A 21,187-nucleotide genomic window follows, 5' to 3' on the forward strand; every position below is an offset into this window, starting at 1 on the left:
CCAGGCAGCGCAGTGCAAGGATCGAGGGGATGTTTGTAAGACTGTCGGTGGCCGACAGTCACTTGGAGGCTGAGCCCGCACACACCAGCTGAAGAAGTGTCTGCGTGCTGTGACGACGGGGCGGCCTCTTCCCACTGAGCAGGAAAGTCCTCCGGCCACCCCTGCCCGGCAGGCTGGTGCCATCTCTCCTCTTTGTGCTCTCCCTCAGAAACCACAGCCATCTGTTGGGAGTTTTGCCCAGGAGCTGAGAAGTCCCCTCACCTGGAGGAAGGAGCCCCTGGCCCAGGTCGCTATGTACAGTGCATCTGGGCCTGTCCAGCCTCTGTCTCCCTTGGGTCTCCCAGTGCTGGGGCTCCTGGAGCCCAGTGTCCTTACACATTGGTGACCTCCAGGCTGTTGTAGCCTTCCAGGCAGCACGGCTCCAGCCTGCTCTGGAGCTCATCGTCCCCACAGTCCTCATTCTGAAGTGAGCCGTAGTCATCATGGAAATCCGCGTCTTTGCTGCTGAAGCCCCTTCCTATCTTCCCCAGGGGCAGCTGAGAAGAGAGGAATAAAATCAAATAGCAGGAAGAAGAGAATGTTTTTAGATCTGGGAAATGCAAGGTCTCTGACTGGAACTGGCTGTGTGGCCTCAGGTAACTCGCTGAACCTCTCTGTGCTGCTGTGTGGAACAACAAGAGTGGAGTAACAACAAGAGCAGAGTAACAATACTCCACTGCTCTGCTCAGGGCACAGGATTGGGCAATTTTCCAATCTATTGCTCGAAGGGTCACTCTGAATTGTAGTCAACTCCACAAACAAAAGGACAATGAGAAGATTTTGTGAGTTAGTGTTAGGACAGAGCTTTGCATTCCCAGTGGGAAGGGTGAGGATAAAGGTTTAATAGTTGCTATCAAATTAAGTTCAACTCACAGCGGCCTGTGTGCTTCAGAGAAGCACTGTGCTCCTTCAGGGGGCTGTGCCCTTCAGAATAACAATGAAAGAATTTTTTTCTTTTACTTTTCAAAGAGAAGAGCGAATTGGGAGGGAGGGGTGGGCAGGGAGAAAAGTGCAACAATGAAGGAATGGAAACCCAAGTCTCTGTAAACTTTCATTAAAATCAATTTAAAATAATTTTTTTAAAAAAGTATATGGCCAGAGCTGTCTTCCAAGGTGCCTCTGGGTGGATTCAAACCCCCAACCTTCCTGTTAGTAGCTGAGAGTGTATCCCTTTGTGCCCCCCAGTGACCCTAAAGACAGATACAGGAGGAGAGTGGAGAATAAGCACTGAGGAGGAGGTGTGTGGATGTCTGAACCTCTGATGTCAGAGACCCTCCAAAGTACTGAAGAGCAACCACGTCAGTCTGGAGACTAACATGAGGTCTGGGCTACATTTCTCACATCAGGAAGGACAATCCACTGCTGACTCGTGTGGCAGAAATAGGGTCCGTTTTTGTGACTCACAGACCTGGCTTTGGAGCCCTGCTCTGCCACTTCCCAGCTGCGTGACGTGGGGCAAGTCCCCTCATCTCTTTGACCCTTGATTAACTCGGCTGCAGAGTGGAAATGCCGGCATACCTTGGAGACACAGGGTTCGATTCCAACCACCGCAATAAAGCGATTCTCACAATAAAGCGAATCAGACAAGTCTCTGGAGGTGTGGTCCCCTACACACAAGGTTCAATTCCAACCACCGTGACAAAGCGACTCTCCCAATAAAGTGACTCAGACAAGCCTCTGGAGGTGTGGTCCAGGCACGCGGGTGCTAACCCAAAGGCTGCATCTCTCTCGTGACTGGAATTCACCAGCGGCTGCTCGTGACAAAGGTGAGTAACCCCCTCCCATTCACGTCTACAGCCTCGGCGACGTGGGGGGAAATGCTGTGAGTCAGAACCTACCCGAAGGCAGGGAGCCGAGTGCAGAGACAGGTCACGCTACACTGTGTCCTATTAAGTGTGAAACCACATTAAGAGAAAGTTTGAAATAGTGTGAGGACAGCCAAAATGTGACACAGAGACTTGAAGTGAGCACATGCTCTTGGGTAAACGGTACCAAGGGTCTCGCTGGGCAGAACTGCCATCTACCTCTGCTTTGGAAAAATGCAACATCTGCAAAGTGCAACAAAGCAAAGAGCAACAAAAGGAGGTCCACCTGCAGTGACTCCTCCCTCCTGGCCTCCTTATAAAGAGTAGATCTGTGGTGAACAGAACACAAGCTGGTGCTTAACAGCAGTTGTATTATACACAATAGGCCCTCAGTACATAGTACTTTGAAATGATCTGATTACTTGGCTCTCTTTCAATCTTTTTTTTTTAATTGGTTCCTAAGCAACATTTGGACCAGGAGGCAGTTATCAGAACAGAGCAAGGAAACACTACATGGTTCAAAACTGGGAAGGACGTCTGCCAGGGATGTGTTCTATCTCCGTACCTTTTCAATCTATATGCAGAACAGATTATCTGGGAGGCTGGGCTCTATGAGGAGAAATGTGGGGTCAAGATTGGTGGAAGATCCAGCCACAATCTGCGTTATGCAGGTGACACAACCCTGCTTGCTGAAACTGAGGAGGACCTGAAGTGCTTGCTGCAGAGGGTCAAAGACTACAGCCTCCAATATGGATTGAAGCTCAACGTTAAGAAAACAAAGATTCTCACCACTGGACCAATGGGCAGCATTCTGATGGATGTTGAGGAGACTGAAATTGTTAACAGCTTTAGTTTGCTTGGCTCCACAATCAACACTCTTGGCACCAGCAGCCAGTAAATTAAAAGATGTATTGTGCTGGAAAAGTCTGCTGTCAGAGACCTCTCCAAAGTACACAAGAGTAACACTGTCAGTCTGGAGACTAAGGTGCGTCTGATACAGGCCATGGTCTTTGCAATCACTTGCTATGCATCAGAGAGCTGGTCAATGACTAGGGATGGCAGAAGGAGATTGATGACTTAGAGCTGTGGTGTTGGAGAAGAGTAATGAATACACCATGGACTGCTAACAGGACCAACAGGCTGCCCCTTGGAGGCAAGGATTCTGAAGCTTCGTCTGATATACTTTGGACATATTGCAAGGAGTAACCAGTCCTTGGAAAGGGACATCATGCTTGGGAGGGTGAAGGAACAGCACAAGAGAGGAAGACCCTCAATGAGATGGATTGATTCAGTGACTGGAGTAATCGGGGTGGGTGTGTTAGAGACAGTGAGATTGGCACAGGACAGAGCAGGGTTTAGGGCTGTTGTACATAAAATTGCACGTGACTCAATGGCACATAACAACAACAACAAGAAGCAACTTTTGTTCTGGTAGCCCTAGTGCCTAAGGGAGTTGCACTGCCAACCCAAAGGTACGTGATTCAAATCCACTTTGAGGGAGAAAATGGGCAGTCTACCCCTGTGTGATTTTACAGTCTCTGAAAACCCACTGGAGAGTCAGCTATGAGTTGGTTCTGATACGAGAACAATGAGTTTTATAAGCAACATAGTTTTGGGAGCGAGGATAGGTGTCAGTATTTCTGGGTGGTGTGTATGTTTAATAAGCTTGTCCGCTAACACACATTGGTGGTTTGAATCCACTCAGAGATGCCTGGGGAACAAAGGCCTGGCAACCTACTCCCCATAATTCAGCCCTGACAGCTGTCTATGGAGCACAGTTCTACTCTGATACTCACGAAATCACCTGGAGTCAAAATCGACTTGACAGCAGAGAGGAAAAGAAGACTTTTCAGACATTTCCCCTTCCCTTCCTGTCACATCCTTCCATGGAATTTGCATACCACAGACATAGTGTGTATCTTTTATGTCCCGCATGTATCATTATTGAGACACTGAGATAGTTAACAGTTTTAGTTTGCTTGGTTCCACAGTCAACACTCTTGGTAACAGCAGCCAAGATATCAAGGGACAAATTGCATTGGGAAAGTCAGCTGTGAGGGACCTCTCAAGAGCACTGAAGAGCAAGGACGTCAGGCTGGAGACTAAGGTGTGCCTGATCCGGGCTATAGTCTTTGCAATTACGTGCTATGCATCAGAGAGTTGGACAGTGAACAGGGATGATAGAAAAAGAATTGATGCCTTTGAGCTGTGGTGCTGGAGAAGAGTGTTGAATATACCATGGATTGCTAGGAGAACAAACAGGTTTGTCCTGGAGAAGGTGAAGCCAGAATGCTCCTTGGAGTCAAGAATTCTGAAGCTTCGTCTGACATACTTTGGGCATGTTGCAAGGAGAGACTGGTCCTTGGAGAGGGACATCATGTTTGGGAGAGCGGAGGGACGGCGCAGGAGAGGAATACCTTTGATGAGATGGATCGATTCTGTGAGTGTAGCGGTGGGAATGAGTGTGTTTGAGATGGTGAGGTTGGCACAGGATAGAACGGCGTTTAGGGCTCTTGTACATAAGGGCGCTATGAGTTGCAACGATTCGATGGCACGTAACAACAACAACAATAACATGTATCATTATGGTTTTTATGTAAAAAAGAATGATTTTTGCAAAAAGAACGATTTTTGCAGTGTCCACCGTAGGACAGCTTTCACCCCTCGAGGATGTTCCTCCCTCTGAGAGCATCTTTAGGGGAAGGGTGGTCAGTTTCCATGTCTACACCTTTCTCAGCACGGTGTTTGGACCCAGACCCAGGCAGCGTTCACGGACGGAGCGGGAGAACATCTGGATCCTCCACATCTGCCTTGTCTGCTGCCCCTTCCCATGTAGGAAGCTGAGCTGTGCCCCTGTTTCACTCTGTTCTGCTGAAGTTAGCAGAAGCTCATCCCTTGCTGTTGGTGAAGATGTTGGCTCTCAAAGCTAAAGTGGGTGGTTTGCACTGGCACCCGGTGGGCAGGCTGTCTGGGTTTCCCAGACTCCCACCTCACCCTAGAGATCATCTGCTTCAAGAGAGGAGTGGGCCTCAGAAATTGCTTATCAAGCTGCACCCCTGCCAGGTGATTTAGATGCAGGTAGATGAGACCTGGATTTGAGACATGGTGGCTTGAAGTCTCCTGAGAACCTCTGAGCTCTACCTGAAGCATCATGCCGTTTCCTTAAAGTAGCCACTGGAATGTCTCTTCTAGTGACACCTGGACCTGATCCACCTTACAGCCTCCACAGGAATCCCTAAGCATAGCATGGAGAGGGCAGCATGGGCCCTGAGGACATGGGTGCTTCCCCGGAGGTGCAGGACTCACAGGTGAGCCCCCGAGTGACCTACCCGGCCTGCCTTGTACTTGATGGCACTGCAGTTCTCCTCTTTCCCTGCCCGGGTGATGCTGGAGGCCCTTCCAGGGGGCGTTCTGAAGCGCTCGGCTTCCCGGATACCCGTGGAGCTGTGGAGAAAACCAGGTTAGAGTCAGTGATGGAGGGAGGCAGGTAGAGGGTGCATCCAGAGGCGTGAGCACAAGTGGACACACACACACACACACACACACACACACAGTCTGGTAATGACAACCACAACTGCTGAGATTTACTGAGCACTTGCTATGTGCCAGGAGTCCTTGGTGCTGCAAATATGTAAGTGCTCAGCTACTAACTAAAAAGGCTGATGGTTCAGACCCACACGGAGGTGCCTCGGAAGAAAAGCCTGGTAATCTATTTCCAGAAAAACACCCGGAACACAGTTTTGCTCTAATGCACAAGGGATTGGCATGAACTGGATGGAACAGACTCAACTGCAATTATATTGGCTAGATAGCTCTGGGGCATCACTGTAGCAGGCTCTTTACAAGTGTCATCCTCACAGCATTATCTCTGAAGGTAAGCAATGTTGTTCTCCACTTAGGAAGGACTCAAGTTACGGTGAAATGCACCTTCGACCTGTTGTGTGTTTATGTGTATGTGTATGTGTGAATATCTTATCATTAGCAACACATAGAGAACATCAGAAGAATGTCCATCTGTTCTTTATTGACTATAGAAAGGCATTTGACTAGGTGGATTGTAACAAGCTATGGCTAGCCTTGAGAAGAATGGGGAGTTCAGAACATTTAATTATGCTTATATGAAATCTATATCTAGACCAAAAAGTTCTCATCCAAACAGAGAAAGGGAAAACAGAATGGTTTAAAATCGGGAAAGGAGTATGTCAGGGCTGTATCCTCTCTCTCTCTCCCTAATCAATTTGTATGCTGAGCAAATCATTCAAGAAGCTGGACTAATGAAGAAGAATGTGGCATCAGGACTGGAGGAAGTCTTATCAACAAGCTGCGTCCTGCAGATGGCATAACCCTGCCTGCCGGAAGTGAGAAAGACCTGAAGCGCTTGCTGCAGAAGGTCAAGAACTGCGGCCTTCAACATGGATTGCACCTCAACAACAAGAAAACAAAAGTCCTTGCCACTGACTGGACCAATAGGCAACATCATGATAGATGGAGAAAAGATTGAAAACCCGCTACAGGGTCAGCTATGGGCCGGTTCCCACTCTACGGTACACAACACAGAAACAAAAGGCAATAATGCTTAAAACAAACAAACAGTTGCCCAATTTAATCAGAACCCATGCACGATGGAGTCATCGGAATGGAATGTGTCATAACTCACAACCTGCCGTCCTTGATCCATCCAGCTGAGGACAAGGCCTCACAGAGAGGTACAGTAATTTGTCCTGCATGGTATAGTTGGTGAGTGTAAAAGTTCAGACTGGAGCTTACGTCTCTGAGACTCCAGCCTTCCTCTAAACCTACACCATACTGTTGACCTTATAAGGAAGGGAAGTCTTTATACAAGAACCTCAAGATTTGAATTAATTAGGTGTGTAAGATACATCAGGAAAGTCCTGTCCCCGCTCCCACCCCCAGACCCGCCACTCTTGTATCTGAAATCTGTCTCAACCTAACTTGTTGTCCAAAGTTACCCTCATTACTGCTTCCTCTCAGTAGGACTTCCACTTGCTGTTGTCATTAGGTCCCCGTTATATCTGAGTGCTAGGGACCCTGCCCAATTCTGCTCCACCTTCAGTCTTTGCTGTGTGTAAGCTCACTGCTATGGTCATTCATCATGGTCAGGGTCATCTTCTCTCTCACTGACCCTCTACTTTTTCTCTGAAAGTAGAGCATCCTGACAACATGCCAAGTCAGGCGAGACAAGGTCTTCACATCCTTCCTTCTAAGGAGCACGCTAGCTACCCCTCCTCAGTTCTGACAGCCCAAGGCTCTGCCAGCACCACCATTCAATGGCATCAACTCTGCTTTGGTCTTTTTTTTTTTCGTTGCCAATTTATGCACCATCATTGGAAACAGTGACGTCTTCTGTTGGGATGTTGTTGGTAACTGCCATTGTGTTGCCCCTAACTCATACCAACCCCATATACAACACTGTTTCCTGCGCCCTCGCCATGACTGACTGCAGATCAGACTGCTCTGAACCATAGGATTGTCACTGCCGACTTACAGAAGCAGATTTCCTAGTCTTTCCTTGCAGGGCGTCTTAAGCTCTCCTGAAATGTGTTCAGCATGACAGCAACATGGCCCCCAGTGACTGACAGGTGGTGGCTGCACATGGGGTCCATGGGCCGAGAACTGAAGCTGGTGTACCTACCTCATGGGATACATGGATGCTACCATGGAAACACCGATGTCTCACTCAGACAGGATGTGAGCAAATGCTGCAGCCTGCAGGCCAGATCCAGGCCACCGACGGATTTTTATAAATAAAGTTTTATTGGAACTCAGCCACCCCATTGGTTTACATGTTGTCTGTGGCTGCCTTCCTGCTCTAATGGCAGAAATGAGTGCTTGCAACAGCGACCATATGGCCCGCAAATCCTAAAATAGCTACCATCTGGCCTTTATAGAAGAGATTTCAACTCCTGTATCAGGACACTAGTGTGTGGATGAAAAGCTGGTGTCCCACATGGAGCAAAGGAGTCCAGACAAGAACCCGAGTCAGCTGTCCTGGACATAAGCCTTCCAGTGGACCCACTTTCTTTTTTTTGGGCAAACCACTGCCTTCCTTGGGCTCCAGTCTCTCTTCATAGGCCCTGTGATTTCACCTTGACAATGGACTTGGGCATGACAGAGATTATGAGGATGGGGCTGGATAGGGCAAGGTTCACAGGGTCCCTAATGGTTGTCGTCAACTCAACGGCACCTAACAACATGGTAAAGAACTATCTGAGCTTCATTTTGGATCTGACTGGTACAGGAGGAAATTGCCCCTCCTTCTCCAGCAGAGCACCTGGTGGATTTGATCTACATACCTCTGGGATTGCAGTGTAGCTTCTTGCCACTAGGCCACCAGAGCTCCCTTCTTATTTTGAACCTTTGCAAACCTAAGCTACTCCACTCAGAATCTTTCTAGGGACTTCATTCAGGCAAGCACTCTGGAGGTACGGTGTGGTACATGTGGTGCTGCTAACCAAAAGGTCGGTGGTTCGAATCCACCAGCTGTTCTGCGGGAGAAAGTTCAGCAGTCTCCTCTCATAATGATTAGTGTGGCCTTGGAAGCTGCTGGGTGGTTGGAATGAACTCTGTGGCAATAGGTTTGTTTTTAGATTTCTCTTAATGAGCCTCCCACTGTGGTGGTTCGAACCAAGAAGTACAGCTTCGGCAAAACCCATTTCATCCTGCCCATCAAGCCCAACTCACTGCCATGGAGTCAATTCTAACTCAGGGAAGGTCTGTAGAACAGCCCCACAGGGTTTCCAAGGCCTGAATCTTCATGGAACCCGACTGCCACACCGTTCTTCCATGGAGGCATTGATGAGCTTAACTCTCTGTACCACCCAGCCTTCTGGCTGTCAACCAGAACCAAATTGGTTTTTAATGTATGTTAAATGTTAATATGAATTTTAATTATAACCATTTATTGAATGTCTACCAATCTTGTGCTGGCAACTCAAAGGTACACTGTTCAAATCCACCAATTGCTTCATGGGAGAAAGCTGGGCAATCTCCTCTTGTGCAATTTACTGCTCCCCAAAAGCCCACTGGAAGGTCAGCTATGGGTTGGTTCTGACTTGATGGTACACAACAGCAACCACTAATCTCCAGAGGTCCCCAACTGGTGTAAAGTTAACTGTATCTTCCTCAAATTATCAGTCTCTCAGAGCCCATGATTGTAGTACGACTCCTAGTGACCCTATGAACAGCAACCTCTCTAAACCCAGTCCTATCCTGTGCCTCCTTCACTTCCGGACACACTCGAGCCCTTTGCAGCAGTCACCGTGTCAGTCTTTCTGATTGAGTCTCTTCCTCTCTTCCACTGTCCCTCCACCTTTCCACGATTGTCCATTTCCAGGGAAAAGCCCCTTCTAGCAACATGCCCAAAGTATGTGAGGCGAAGCATTATCATCTTTGCCTCCAAGAAGCACTCTGGCTGCACTTTCTCCCAGACACATGTGTTCTTTTGGCAGTCCATGGGATATTTTTGTTGTTGTCCAGAGCCCAGATTGAATAGGGATGGAGAAAGAATACAAGCCTGAGGGGACCGAAGGAAGCCTAGAACTGAGGCCACCCTGAGCTGGTTGCTCCAGTCGTTTCATTTGTTAAAGGTTTCTCCCTTTGCCGGTAAGCCACATGAGGGCCTACACCATGTTTCATCCAAGTGTCTGATACATGTTGTTGTCCTTAGATGTCATCAAGTTACCTCCACCTCATGGCGACTCCTAGCACAAGAGAACGAAACCTGCCTGATCCTGCCAGTGCCGAGGGGTGGCTTCTGAGGTAGAAGAAGAGCACTATCCTGCCTCGACCCTGGGGAGGGAGGTGTGAGTTCCAGAGAGGGCTTCCAACTAGGAAACCAGAGACGTGGGTTCTGGTTATATTCCAGCTCACTGGTGACCCACACTTTTTTTTGGCCTCAGTCTCTTTGTATGTGAAAAGAGGGGTGGGGCTGACCAGGAAGTTTCCAAGTTTTCCAGCTCTGAGCAAGGAGGTCCTGGAGGCCTCTGCTGAGTGCACAGAAACACTGTCTAGGAGCCCACATGGGGGAACGGAGGCATAACAAGGGGATGGGCAGAGGGGGGTACCACCCTGGGCTGCAGGTTGAGTTCTCATTATCCCCACTATCCCCCTCTGGAAGGACATAAGTACTTGAGGGGTTTGGACATAGGATATGTACCCAGGAGTTGACCAGGAGTTTAAAGAGACTTTGCTGAGTGAATAGTACAAGGTAAGTGAGCAGGACTGAGAAAGTTCTAAAAGCTGACAGTCCTGATGAAATGCCAAGGAAAAGTGAACTCAGCTGTGAATCCAGGCACCTCAGACTCTGATGATCCCAGGGTAAGGCTGGTTCCTCAACGGACATCTGTTCCCTGGAGAGGTCAGCTCACTCCACTCCACTCACAGCTCTCCATCAAGAACACCCCTCCTCCAGCACAGGGGATGAAGGATAAACCAGATGGCAGCATTGTCCACCATTTCCAAGCAATTCTGTGGACAAAGGATTGGCCTCACCAGGGCAGAAGCCATCTCAGAAAGGAGAATGGATAGAGAGAAGAGAGAAAGGGATGAAGAGGGGGAGGGGGAAAGAATGAGGAAGAGGAGAGGATAGAAAGAGAAAAGAAAAAGAGGGAGAACAGATGGGGAGAGGAGAGAGGAAGAGAGCAGGAGAGGAGAAAACGGGAGGGGAGGCGAGTAGGGAGACCACTGACTCTTCTACCCCAAATTCCCTGGGAGAGGCCTCAGGGGGCAAGACCACTGATGAACACCAGTGTCCCCACACTTTGGGCCATTATCCTCTTTGAGGGAAGCAGCAAGATGTGGTGGTTGGAATCTCGACCCCATCAGGAACCAGTCTATGGCCACTTGTTGGGTCTCCGTTTCCATATATGTATAAAGAAGTCTCAGTATTTGTCTCCAGGAGGTTACAGTGAGATTGACCCATCACCTGGCAGAGCTCAACAAATGGTTAGTGACAATCTGAGGACACCACCTTAGAGCCACCTCTGGAGAGAGGAAGGGGAGAGAGGGTGGGGCCAGGCTGATGTCCAAAAATGGTGCATGGAGACACCGTGGATGATGGGGCAGAGGAGGCAGAGGCGTGTTAGCCGGTGAGGCTGCAAAGTCTGTCTGACGCTTTCATGCCTAAAAGAATGCTGGGAAGATGGGCTACTCCAGAAAATACGTCCTTAGAATGAAATGAACTCAGGGTGGAATCTGCCCTGGCTCCATCTCTGTTGCGATAAGACACTCTGAACCTGGAATCTTTAATGCAGTCCCAGAGTGACACAGAGCTGGCACTGGGCTGGGGTTTACGAGGACGTGCAGGAGTCAGTGCACGTCAAAGCAGGTCCAGTGAGACAATGGTAGAAAGCACAGCCGTGGCCCAGCGTCATGTGTGTCCGCTGATGGGAGGAGGCTGGAGAAGATGGTGTCATATTGGAACCTGTAAGATCTGGGTAGCTGTTTCTCTTCCAGATGTCCCCTAATATTCCAATCATGGGACATAGTGAAAACAGCTAAAAGGACACCGTGTTTAGTAAAGGAGAGGGCTGAACGAAGGTAGTGAGGAAATTCTCAGTAAGATGAATTGACACCATAGTTACAGCAATGGACACAAAACACACCAATGATCAGGAAAACGGTGCTACTGTGAGCTGGAACTGACTGGTTGTTGTTAAGTGCCGCTGAGTGGACTACAACTTAGCAACCTTATGAACAATGAATGGATCTCAAGCCTGCCCTAGCCTGCACCACCCTGACCGTCTCTGACACTGTTAGAATCACTGCACCAATTTTGTTGACACTCTCAGTCTTGTTGAGAGTCTTCCTCTCTTTCACTGACTCCCCACCTTTCCAAGCATGATACCCTTTCCCAGGGCCTGGCCCTTCTTAACAACATGCCCAAACCACATGGGATGAAGTTTCACTATCCTTGCCTGCAAGGGACACCCTGCCTGCAGCTTTCCCAAAACATACTTGTCTGTCCTTTTAGCAGCAACAAGAACAATAGAGTCTCCCAAGATGCCCTGAGCTGACCACCTTCCCCCTTATCTTTAAGAGATCACAGGCCTTCAAGGGGCACGTCTCCTGAGGCCCCTACTGTGGTGGGAAGGCATTGGGCTAAGAGTTAACAGAGCTGCCACCAACTACTCTCTTGTTTTGGACAACTCATGGCATTCCTCTCTGGTTGAGAGATCATTTTAAAATTTTTAATATGGAGGCAAAAATCCAATTCACACGCTTTCTCTCAAAAATGAGAGTGGTCAAATAAAACAAACAATGGATGGCACGGTGTTGGTGTTAAAAATCTCCACCTGTGTGATTAATTGCCTCTGAAAACCTGCTGGAGGGTCAGCTATGAGTTGATCCTGACTCGATGGCACACAACAACAATAACAACATACTCTAAGAGCTCTGGTGATCTAGTGGTAAGGAGTTGTATTGAAAACTCAAAGGCACATAGTTCAAATCCATCGCTGCTCCATGGGAGAAAGAGGAACAATCTCCTACCGTGTTATTTACAGCCTCGGAAAACCCACTGGAGCATCAGCTATGAGTTAATTCTGACTTGGCAGAATGTAGCAACAACAATGTACTACTACTACTGAGAGCTCTGGTGGTCTACTGGTAAGGAGTTGTGCTGCCAATCCAAAGGCAGGTAGTTCAAGTCCACCAAGTACTCCAAGAACGAAAGGATGAGTAATCATCTCCTGTTCAGTTTACAGCCTCTGAAAGTGCTCAGAAGGGTCAGTAATGAGTTGGTTCCAGCTCAATGGCACATAACAACAACTATGCTACTACGGTCCAGCCAGTCAAGGATTCATTGGAAGACTTGGTCCTGGGTTCAGAGAAAACGTCTCTCCTGTGTGGGAGACCCAGGTTCAACACCTGGCCAATGTGCTTCACACATACAATCACCCAACTGTGGATGGAGGCATGTGTGTCTCAAAGGAGCTTCCAGACTATGATGGACTAGGAGAGAAAGTCCTGGGAATTGACTTTTGAACATCAGCCAGTGGCAATCCAACGGGCCATAATAATCTGAAGCACACCCACTCCTGGGGATGGCTCAAGACCGGGCAGTGCTTTGCTCACTTGTACACAGAGTCACTACGAGGTAAGATTGACTTGATAGCATTTAACAACTTCTTTCTTGATGGTTAAAGTTGGTCCTGAATCCAGAATTTTTCCACCCATCAGAGGCATTCTGGCATGACTTTCCCCACTGGGCCAGCACCACTCATTCTACCCTATTTGTGTTTTCTTTTCTTTCCAGGAAGTTGAAGACAGTAATGGAGCAGAAAGAGGAACAGGGCAGTGGAGAAGAGGGTTTCATTTCTCAGACCACCACAGAGCTGTCCTGGGCCAATGTCCAAACATCCTGGTTAATATAAACCCTCCACATCCTTCCAAGCATTACCACATGCCTGGGAACCAGCAACTCCCCTGGAATTCTGCTTAGCTAGGGGCTCTTGAACTGTCAGGGATGGTCTTAAAATTTCCTTAGAAGCCCTTGGAGATCTCTTTACAGCTGACCAAGTCTGTTCCTTGACCCATGGTAGAATCTCAGTAAAGTTCCGGAATTCCACATGGGGACTTTCACTCAAGCATCATGTGTAGAAACAGTCACTGCGGGAAGAGGTGAGAACAGGGAATTGGACTTGGTGCCTGAGGCTGACACCACCTCCAGTTCCTGGTTGACCAGCATCAGCTTTCTCATATGTAACCAAGGAAATGGCCAGAGCCATCCCTCATTGTTACGAACACATTCCACTGCTTTCACCTACTTTTCAAAGGAGTCATTGACCTCCCAAAACTCAAGAACTCACCATACTATTCTATTATGTTGTTGTTGTTGTTATGTGCCGTCGAGTCGCTTGCAACTCTTAGCGACCCTATGTACAACAGTCCTAAATTCTGCTCTGTCCTGTGCCAATCGCACTGTCTCTGACACTCCCATCCCGATTATCCCAGTCACTGAATCAATCCACCTCATAGAGAGCCTTCCCCTCCTGCACTGTCCCTCCACCCTACCAAGCATGATGCCCCTCTCCAAGGACCGGTCCCTCCTCACAACATGTCCAAAGTATGTTAGACGGAGCCTCGGAATCCTTGCCTCCTGGAGCCACCCAGTTTAACTCTTTCCAGGATGAATCTGTTTGTTTTCCTAGCAGTCCATGGTACTCTCAATACTCTTCTCCAGCACCACAGCTCAAAGGCATCAATTCTCCTTCTATCCTCCTTGGTCATTGTCCAACTCTCTGATGCATAACAAGTGATTGCAAAGACCATGGCCTGTATCAGACACACCTTAGTCTCCAGAGAGACACCATCGCTTTTCAGTACTTTTCCATGGCAATGTGCCTTTTAATTTCCTGGCTACTGGTGCCAAGAGTGTTGACTGTGGAGCCAAGCAAACTAAAGCTGTAAACAATCTCAGTCTCTTCACCATCCATCCTGATGCTGCCAATTGGCCCAGTGGTAAGAATGTTTGTCTTCTTGACACTGAGCCTCAATCCATATTGGAGGCTGCAGTCCTTGACACTCTGCAGCAGGCACTTCAGGTCCTCCTCTATTATAGTATATTCTAATATTAAAATAATATTATTATACATTATATTATTATATTATAACCTTCCCCTGTGTTCAACCACCGTGTCAGACAGTCTTCAGCAGACCTGTGACTTCATGGGTGGTCAAGGGTTTAATCAGATACGACAATGAAAGTCTGCTAATGTTTAGCTAGTGTCACTCCCCGAGAGCTCAGGATACAAAGCCTGTTACAAATCATGTGATCCAGAAGGGAGGCCAGGGAGGTGAATAGTTCTGAATACCTTTTTTTTGCATTAGTTGATTTATGATTCAGAGAATAGGGGTTTTGTTAAACTTTTATTAAGAATCTTCTAGAAATGCTAAAGTGAAGATTCCTGGGTTCTTCCGGAAGATATTAACCTTATGTCTATAATAGATCAGAGAAGCTCTATTTTGTGAGGACTCAAGTGATTGATTGGGACATGTTGCATTGGGGAAGATCTGCTGTTAGGAGCCTCTTTATTTTTTCCCCCCATTCATGATTCCTGCATGGTTGTCTCCTCAGTCATTGTCCACAGGAAGAGTGTCTTTAAAGTGCTAAGAAACAAGGGTATAAGTTTAAGACCAAGGTGCTCCTGATCCAAGCCAAGGTATTTTCAATTGCTTCATGTGCATTGATGAAAAAAAACTGAAGAAGTATTGCCTTTGAATTGCAGTGTTGGTAAAAAGTCTGAATATCTTATGGATTTCAAAACGGGGTGGGGGGAGGAAGCAGTCAGGAAATCAAAAGATGAACTGCATTGGAAAAGTGTATTGTCAGGGACCTCTCCAGAGTACTAAAGAGCAACACCATCAGTCTGGAGACTAAGGTGCACCTAATTTAGGCCATGTTGTTGTTGTTGATTGCCATTGAGTTGAGCATGACTCATAGCAACCCCATGAAGAAAAAGCCCGAAGCCTTTCTATAACTATTGTTATCAAAGTTCACAGAGTTTCCAGAGGCATGTTGTTAAGGAACTGGGTGCCACTCCTGCTTCCAAGCTTCTGGTCATAGGCTCAGAAATTATTTGCTATGCATTGGAAAGCTGGACAATGACTAGGGATGACAGAGAATTGATACTTTTGAGCTGTGGTGCTGGAGAAGAGTATTGGATATATCATGGACTGCCAGGAGAAAAAAAATATGTTCATCCTAGAGGGGGTAAAACCAGGCTACTCCTTGGAGACAAGGATTCTGAGGCTTTGTGTGACATACTTTGGGCATGTTGCAAGGAAGGACCAGTCCTTGGAGAAGGACATCATGCTTGGGAGGGTGAAGGGACAGCGCAGGAGAGGAAGACCCTGGATGAGATGGACTGACTCAATGACTGGGGAAATGGAGGTAGGTGTGTCAGAGACAATAGGGTTGGCACACGATAGAGAAGGTTTCAGGGTTATTGTACATAAAGTCACTATGAGTGGCAAGTGACTCAACAGCACATAAGAACAACAACAAGAAGGATAATTGAGGTAAGGAACTGTGCTGCCTATGCAAACTGTATGGGAGAAAGATGGACAATCTCCTCCTCTGCAATTTACTGCCTCTGAAAACCTACTGGAGGGTCACAAGAACAGAAGTATGCTGACTCTTAGCTACTGTTGTCAGTTGCTGTGGAGTTGATTCAGACTCGTGGCCACTCCGTGAGTGCAGAGGACAACGGCTCCACGGGGTTTTCCAGGCGGCTCCTCAGGGTGAATTCATATCAACCTATCCACTAACAGAGGAGCACTCTACTGTTTGTGCCACCCACAGATTCTAACTAGTTAGCTAGTCTAAATGAAGTTAACTGATTTCTAGAACGATGCAAACTATTAAGACTGACACAAGGAGACACTGAATATGTAGTAGACCTTAACAAAGAGATTGTAATAACACCCCACAAAGAAAACTCCAAGACTTGATGGCTTCACTGGAGAAACGTTTAAAGAAGGACTGACACCAACCCTTCAAAAACGTCATACAATGGAAGAGAGGGAAGAGGCACGCCAACTCGAACTACCAGCTTGATTTCCCCCAGAAACAGAAATCAAAGCCATCACCTAAAAACTACAGACAAATATTCCTTATAAATATAGACACTAACGTCCTCAACAAACTACTAGCAAAACCAATTCATCAATGCAGAAAATTGGTAATACACCATAATCAAGTGGGATTTCTTCCAGCAATATGAAGTTGTTTCAACATATGAAAATCAATTAATGTGATACAGCATTGTTAATAGAATAAGATACAAATCTAGGCTCTTAACATTTACCAAGTATGTGACCTTAGACCCTTCAAACAAGTTTCTCCTTCCAGACAGGAGGAAGAGTGATAAGCCACCTTTGAGGATCGTCAGAAGAATGTAATTAGATAGAATATGTAAGTAGTCATTTAACCCTAAATGGTGATCATTACTTATTATACGAATCATTATACTTATTATATTAATGATCTAACTTCATAATACTAATGTAAATATCATGCTTGGTGAAAATGTTGTTGTTAAATGTTGACTGTGACCTGTAGTGACCCTACACACCATAGCTCTGAATCCTGCCCTATCTTGAGCCTGTCTCACTGTCTCCGACACATCTACCCCCATTGCTCTAGTTACAATGTCAATCCATCTCCTCCTGGGTCTCCTCTCCTGTGCTGACCCTCCACCCTTCCAAGCATGATGTCCCTTTTCCAAGAACTGATCCATCCTGGCAACATGCCCAAAGTATGTCAAGCAGAGTTTCAAAAATCCTTGCTTCCAAGGAGCAATTTGGCTTCAATCTCTCTAGGACAGACCTATTTGTTCTCTTAGCAGTTCATGGTGTGTTCAAATACTCTTAGCCACCACTATAACTCAAAGGTATCAATTCTTCTGTCATCATTAGTCATTGTCCAGCTTTCTGATGCATAACAAGTGATTGAAAATACCATGGCCTGGATCAGGCACACCTTAGTCTCTAGACTGACATCCTTGCTCTTCAGCACTCTGAAGAGGTCCCTGACAGCAGACTTTCCCAATGCGACTTGTCTTCTGATTTCTTGACTGTGGGTGCCAAGGGTGTTGTTGATTGTGGAAACCGAGTCAGCTGAAACAGTTGAACAATCTCAATCTCTTCTCCATCTGTTATGGTGCTGCCAATTGGCCCAATAGTCAGAATCTTTGGGTTTGTTTTTTTTTTTTTCCATGCTGAGCTTCAGTAGAAAGTAGTAAAAGGAGAGCAAGAAATGGCTTGACACAGGGACTCCAACAATGGACTCAAGCACCACAGAGATTGTGTGGACGGTGCCAGATCGGGTCGGGTTTCAGTCTGTTGGACACATGATCACTGTGTATAGTGATGATCTGATGGCACCTAACAATGGCAACGTGACAGTCTTCAGGCGATGAAAACGAATAAGCCTTTGACTACTTGCCAAAAGGCTGCCAGTTTGAACCCCGAGACTCCTTGGAAGACAGGCTGGCATTCTGCTCTGGGAAGGCCATGGCCTTGACTAGTCTATGATGTAGCTCTGCTCCACAACACATGAGGTCATCACGGGTCAGAACTGACCTGCCATGACTGCACAACAACCTCAGGGGCAATCCTTTCAAAGTGAGAATCCCCTGGGAAGAGTCTAGTTTATGTGGTCATTCAGTCTCTGGGACAAGCGTGTCTGTTCATTTGGACCATAAACCCAAAACCAGCTCCACTGCTACTCAGTCATTCTGACTCATGATGACCCTCTAAAGGGGTTCCCAAAGCTTCAAACCTTTTTTTTTTAAATTCATTTTTAAAAATTTTAATATTTTTGTGTGTGTATAGTTAAATCAGATCTGACTGGTACAGGAGGAGATTTCCCCTCCTTCTCCAGCAGAGCAACTGGTGGATTTGAACTGCGCACCTCCGGGATTATAGTGCAGCTTCTTGCCACTAGGCCATCAGAGCTCGCCAAGCTGCAAATCTTAATAGGAAGAGACTGCCTCATCTTGTTCCCATGGAGTGGCGAGCAGATTGGAACTACCAGACTAAGAGCTAAACACTTAACCTATCACACCAGCCCTTAGTATGTTCGGTCCTGCCTCCCAACCTTTGTCCTCAGCCATCTCCACCTGTTCAGCCTGTGTCCTCTTGCAAACACTCCCGAGTTCACATGGCTTGCCTTTGCACACTCACTGCTCATGCTCTGTTCTGTAAACGCCGGGGTTTTTACATTTAACCACAAACTTCACTCAGGATTTCACTGCTCCTCTGACTGTTTCTATCCTTAGGACCTTCAGGCATTTTGTTTTCCTGGGCCTTTGTTTCCTGATCTGTAAAATGGGACCACTCTGTTGCAGGAACAGTGGAGTATGTTAACTGGTGGTGCCAGGAAAGGAAGCCGAGAGAGTGGAGTGCTTTTCTTTCCACCCCCACCCAGCCCTGGGGGCTGTGCTCACTTGGCTGGGTGGAAGATGGCGCTCATCTCCTCCGCCAGGTGTCTCCGGAGGATGTGCTTCCCACTGGGGATGCCCAGGGCGGTGGCCATGGCCTCGGCGTTGAATGTGGGTTCCAGCACCAGGACGGCACCGTGGACCCCACTATTCGTCAGGTTGTCTGCATACTCCTGAGGGCAGAGACGGGCTCAGTTAGCCTGGGAGGGTCCTTGTTAGCCCAAGAGAGTCCTCCGCTTCCTTTAGAAGATTCCCTCTGCTTTTCTTAAAGAATTCCTCTTTTCCTGAGACAGTCCTGCCTTTATTGAGAGGGTCCCCCAACTAGTCTGAGAGATCACCTCTGTTTGCTTGAGTGAGTATCCTATATATCTGAGAAAATAATCAGTTTGAGAAGAACCCCCTGTTTTCCTGAGACACTGCCCTATTTTCCTGAGAGGACCCCCAGTCAGTTTAGGCAGATTCCCCTCATTTTTCTGAGATGGTCCCATGTTTTCTCAAGAGGACTTCCCAGCTAGTCTGAGAAAACCCACTTTTTTCCTTGAGAGAATCCCTCAGTCTAAGAGGACTCCTGAGTTAGCCTAAGTTGACCTGTGTTTTCCCAAGAAGGTCCCTTCTTTCCTTAAGAGGTCTATCACCTCATATTTCTCCAAAAACAAGGAGCTTGACTCTTGGGGGTCAGTTAATTTAATCCTGAGGAGGGCCCTCTCCCACACTTTTGGAGCTATGTGTGCAGGGCAGTTAGCCACTACCATACCCAGACAACAGCGGGCAGCCCCCAAACACGTGTTAAAAGGAAAGACATTCAGTGAGAGTGAGGCTGGTTCTGTGCTCCCCGCCTCCACACAGGAGCAGCATCACTGACGGGGTTCCTAGTGGTGGGGGGTGACTGACCCCCTCATCGGGAGTGACAGAGGCCAGAGAATTCCTGCTAGGCTGGGCTATCAGGATCTAGGATGCTGATTTAATACATATTTTCATTTGATTTGCATGTGATTTCATGTGTCAAGAGGCCCCGTCCCCTCTCCATTCCCTCTTACCTTCAGGTCAATGTCGCGCACCCATTTGAGCACCCGCTGGTTGGTCCAGACCACGGGGTCGATGTTCTGTGTCTCGCAGCGGGCCCGGCGCTCCTGCAGGGCCTATGGGGAGACAGCTGGGTCAGTAAGGGGGTGAGGGAGCAAAGAGGGGTCACACGTGCAATCCCAAGGGGCTGGTGCAAGAAGTCAGTCCATCCTGGCCATTGGTACCTCCCCTAGCCACTCCACTGCCTGGTTCAGCCTTTCATTCTGGGAAATGGGGAGAAACCACTGCTTCCTGGGGTGAAGGTAGCCTGCCACTAAGCCACTGTGCCCAGGCAGGTGGATCTTGGCTACAGCTGTGGCAGTTCCTTGTTCTGTACCCTGGTGTCCTCTGAATCTCTGTCCCCAGTTCACCTAGGGGCTTAGAGTATTTGTCAGGAGACTGAAGGGTCTGGGGGCAGGGAATGCCCTAGTGTAAAGCATCTCTCTCAGGGCCCTGCAGAGAGGGGCCAGCCTGCTACCCTTTCAGACCTCCACGGGGCCCCAGGACCCAGGCTCCTCTAGTATGCCTCAGTCACCCCCTAGCCAGGCATATCCTATTCCACACATCCCTGAAATCAGTGTCTTCACATCTGTCTCCTTCATGCCACTGGGTCACAGTGTCCTTGTCACCACCTTGTGCCCAAGGCCCTGTAGTGGGTAGACTTATTGAGGGCTCAAAACAGTACTTGAGAAGGGACACAGCTCCCCTGTCCCTTTCCCCAAGCCCTGAAAGGCTTTCACTCTATGCCCCACACTCAGAAAAAGAAATCATCTAGACTCAGGCCCAGGGCCCAGTGTCCAAGGACCTCCTTTGGGGGGACATTTGGAGATACTGTGAGTAGTCTGTAGGGGGCCGATGCAGGAGCTTAGTGAGTTCTGAACCACAGGGCACTTGGAGTCTAGACTCTTCCACATGACCCACAGGTCTTTGGGTACTTCAATCTCCAATTTCATTACCCAGCTTTGAACCTTGCACCCAGACACACGGAACTCAGTTCCTGTGTGACATGTGACCACAGGCTTCTCTTCTGGGCATTGGGTCTTCCCATCCTGCCTTCTATGAATTGATTGCTGGGGCTCCTCCTTCAGGTCTCAGTCTAGCTGTCACTACCTTTGGGGAGCCCTCCCTGCTGCCTAGACTGGCTCAGGGGTTTCTCTCTGGGTTTCCATAAAAGCCGGGGTTGCTTCTTCCATGGGGACATTTTCCATGGTCTCATGGTCACCAGCATCTTGATAAGCAGTGAGTTCTAGAGGAGAAAGGCCATATTCACCTTCCCTGCCTTCCCTGATTGAACACAGGGCCTGGTCCATGACAGCT

The 21,187-nt window shown here is 47.9% G+C and overlaps 1 protein-coding gene across 1 annotated transcript in view; it reads right to left on the reverse strand.

The window, feature by feature from the left end:
* Positions 1-332: 332 nt before the first annotated feature.
* Positions 333-21,187, reverse strand: part of KAZN (kazrin, periplakin interacting protein) — a 642,875-nt gene continuing 622,020 nt past the window's right edge. Inside the window, exons 13-16 of the mRNA XM_006883632.1 lie at positions 19,846-19,947; positions 18,815-18,981; positions 5,174-5,288; positions 333-536 (exon numbers count right to left, since the gene is read on the reverse strand). Of these exons, the coding sequence (XP_006883694.1) occupies positions 372-536; positions 5,174-5,288; positions 18,815-18,981; positions 19,846-19,947 (549 nt within the window). The 3' untranslated portion in view covers positions 333-371. The remainder of the gene's footprint in view (positions 537-5,173; positions 5,289-18,814; positions 18,982-19,845; positions 19,948-21,187) is intronic.

Source organism: Elephantulus edwardii, unplaced genomic scaffold (assembly GCF_000299155.1).
Source record: "Elephantulus edwardii isolate Elephantulus edwardi_28Jun2011 unplaced genomic scaffold, EleEdw1.0 scaffold00028, whole genome shotgun sequence".
Classification (NCBI taxonomy): domain Eukaryota; kingdom Metazoa; phylum Chordata; class Mammalia; order Macroscelidea; family Macroscelididae; genus Elephantulus; species Elephantulus edwardii.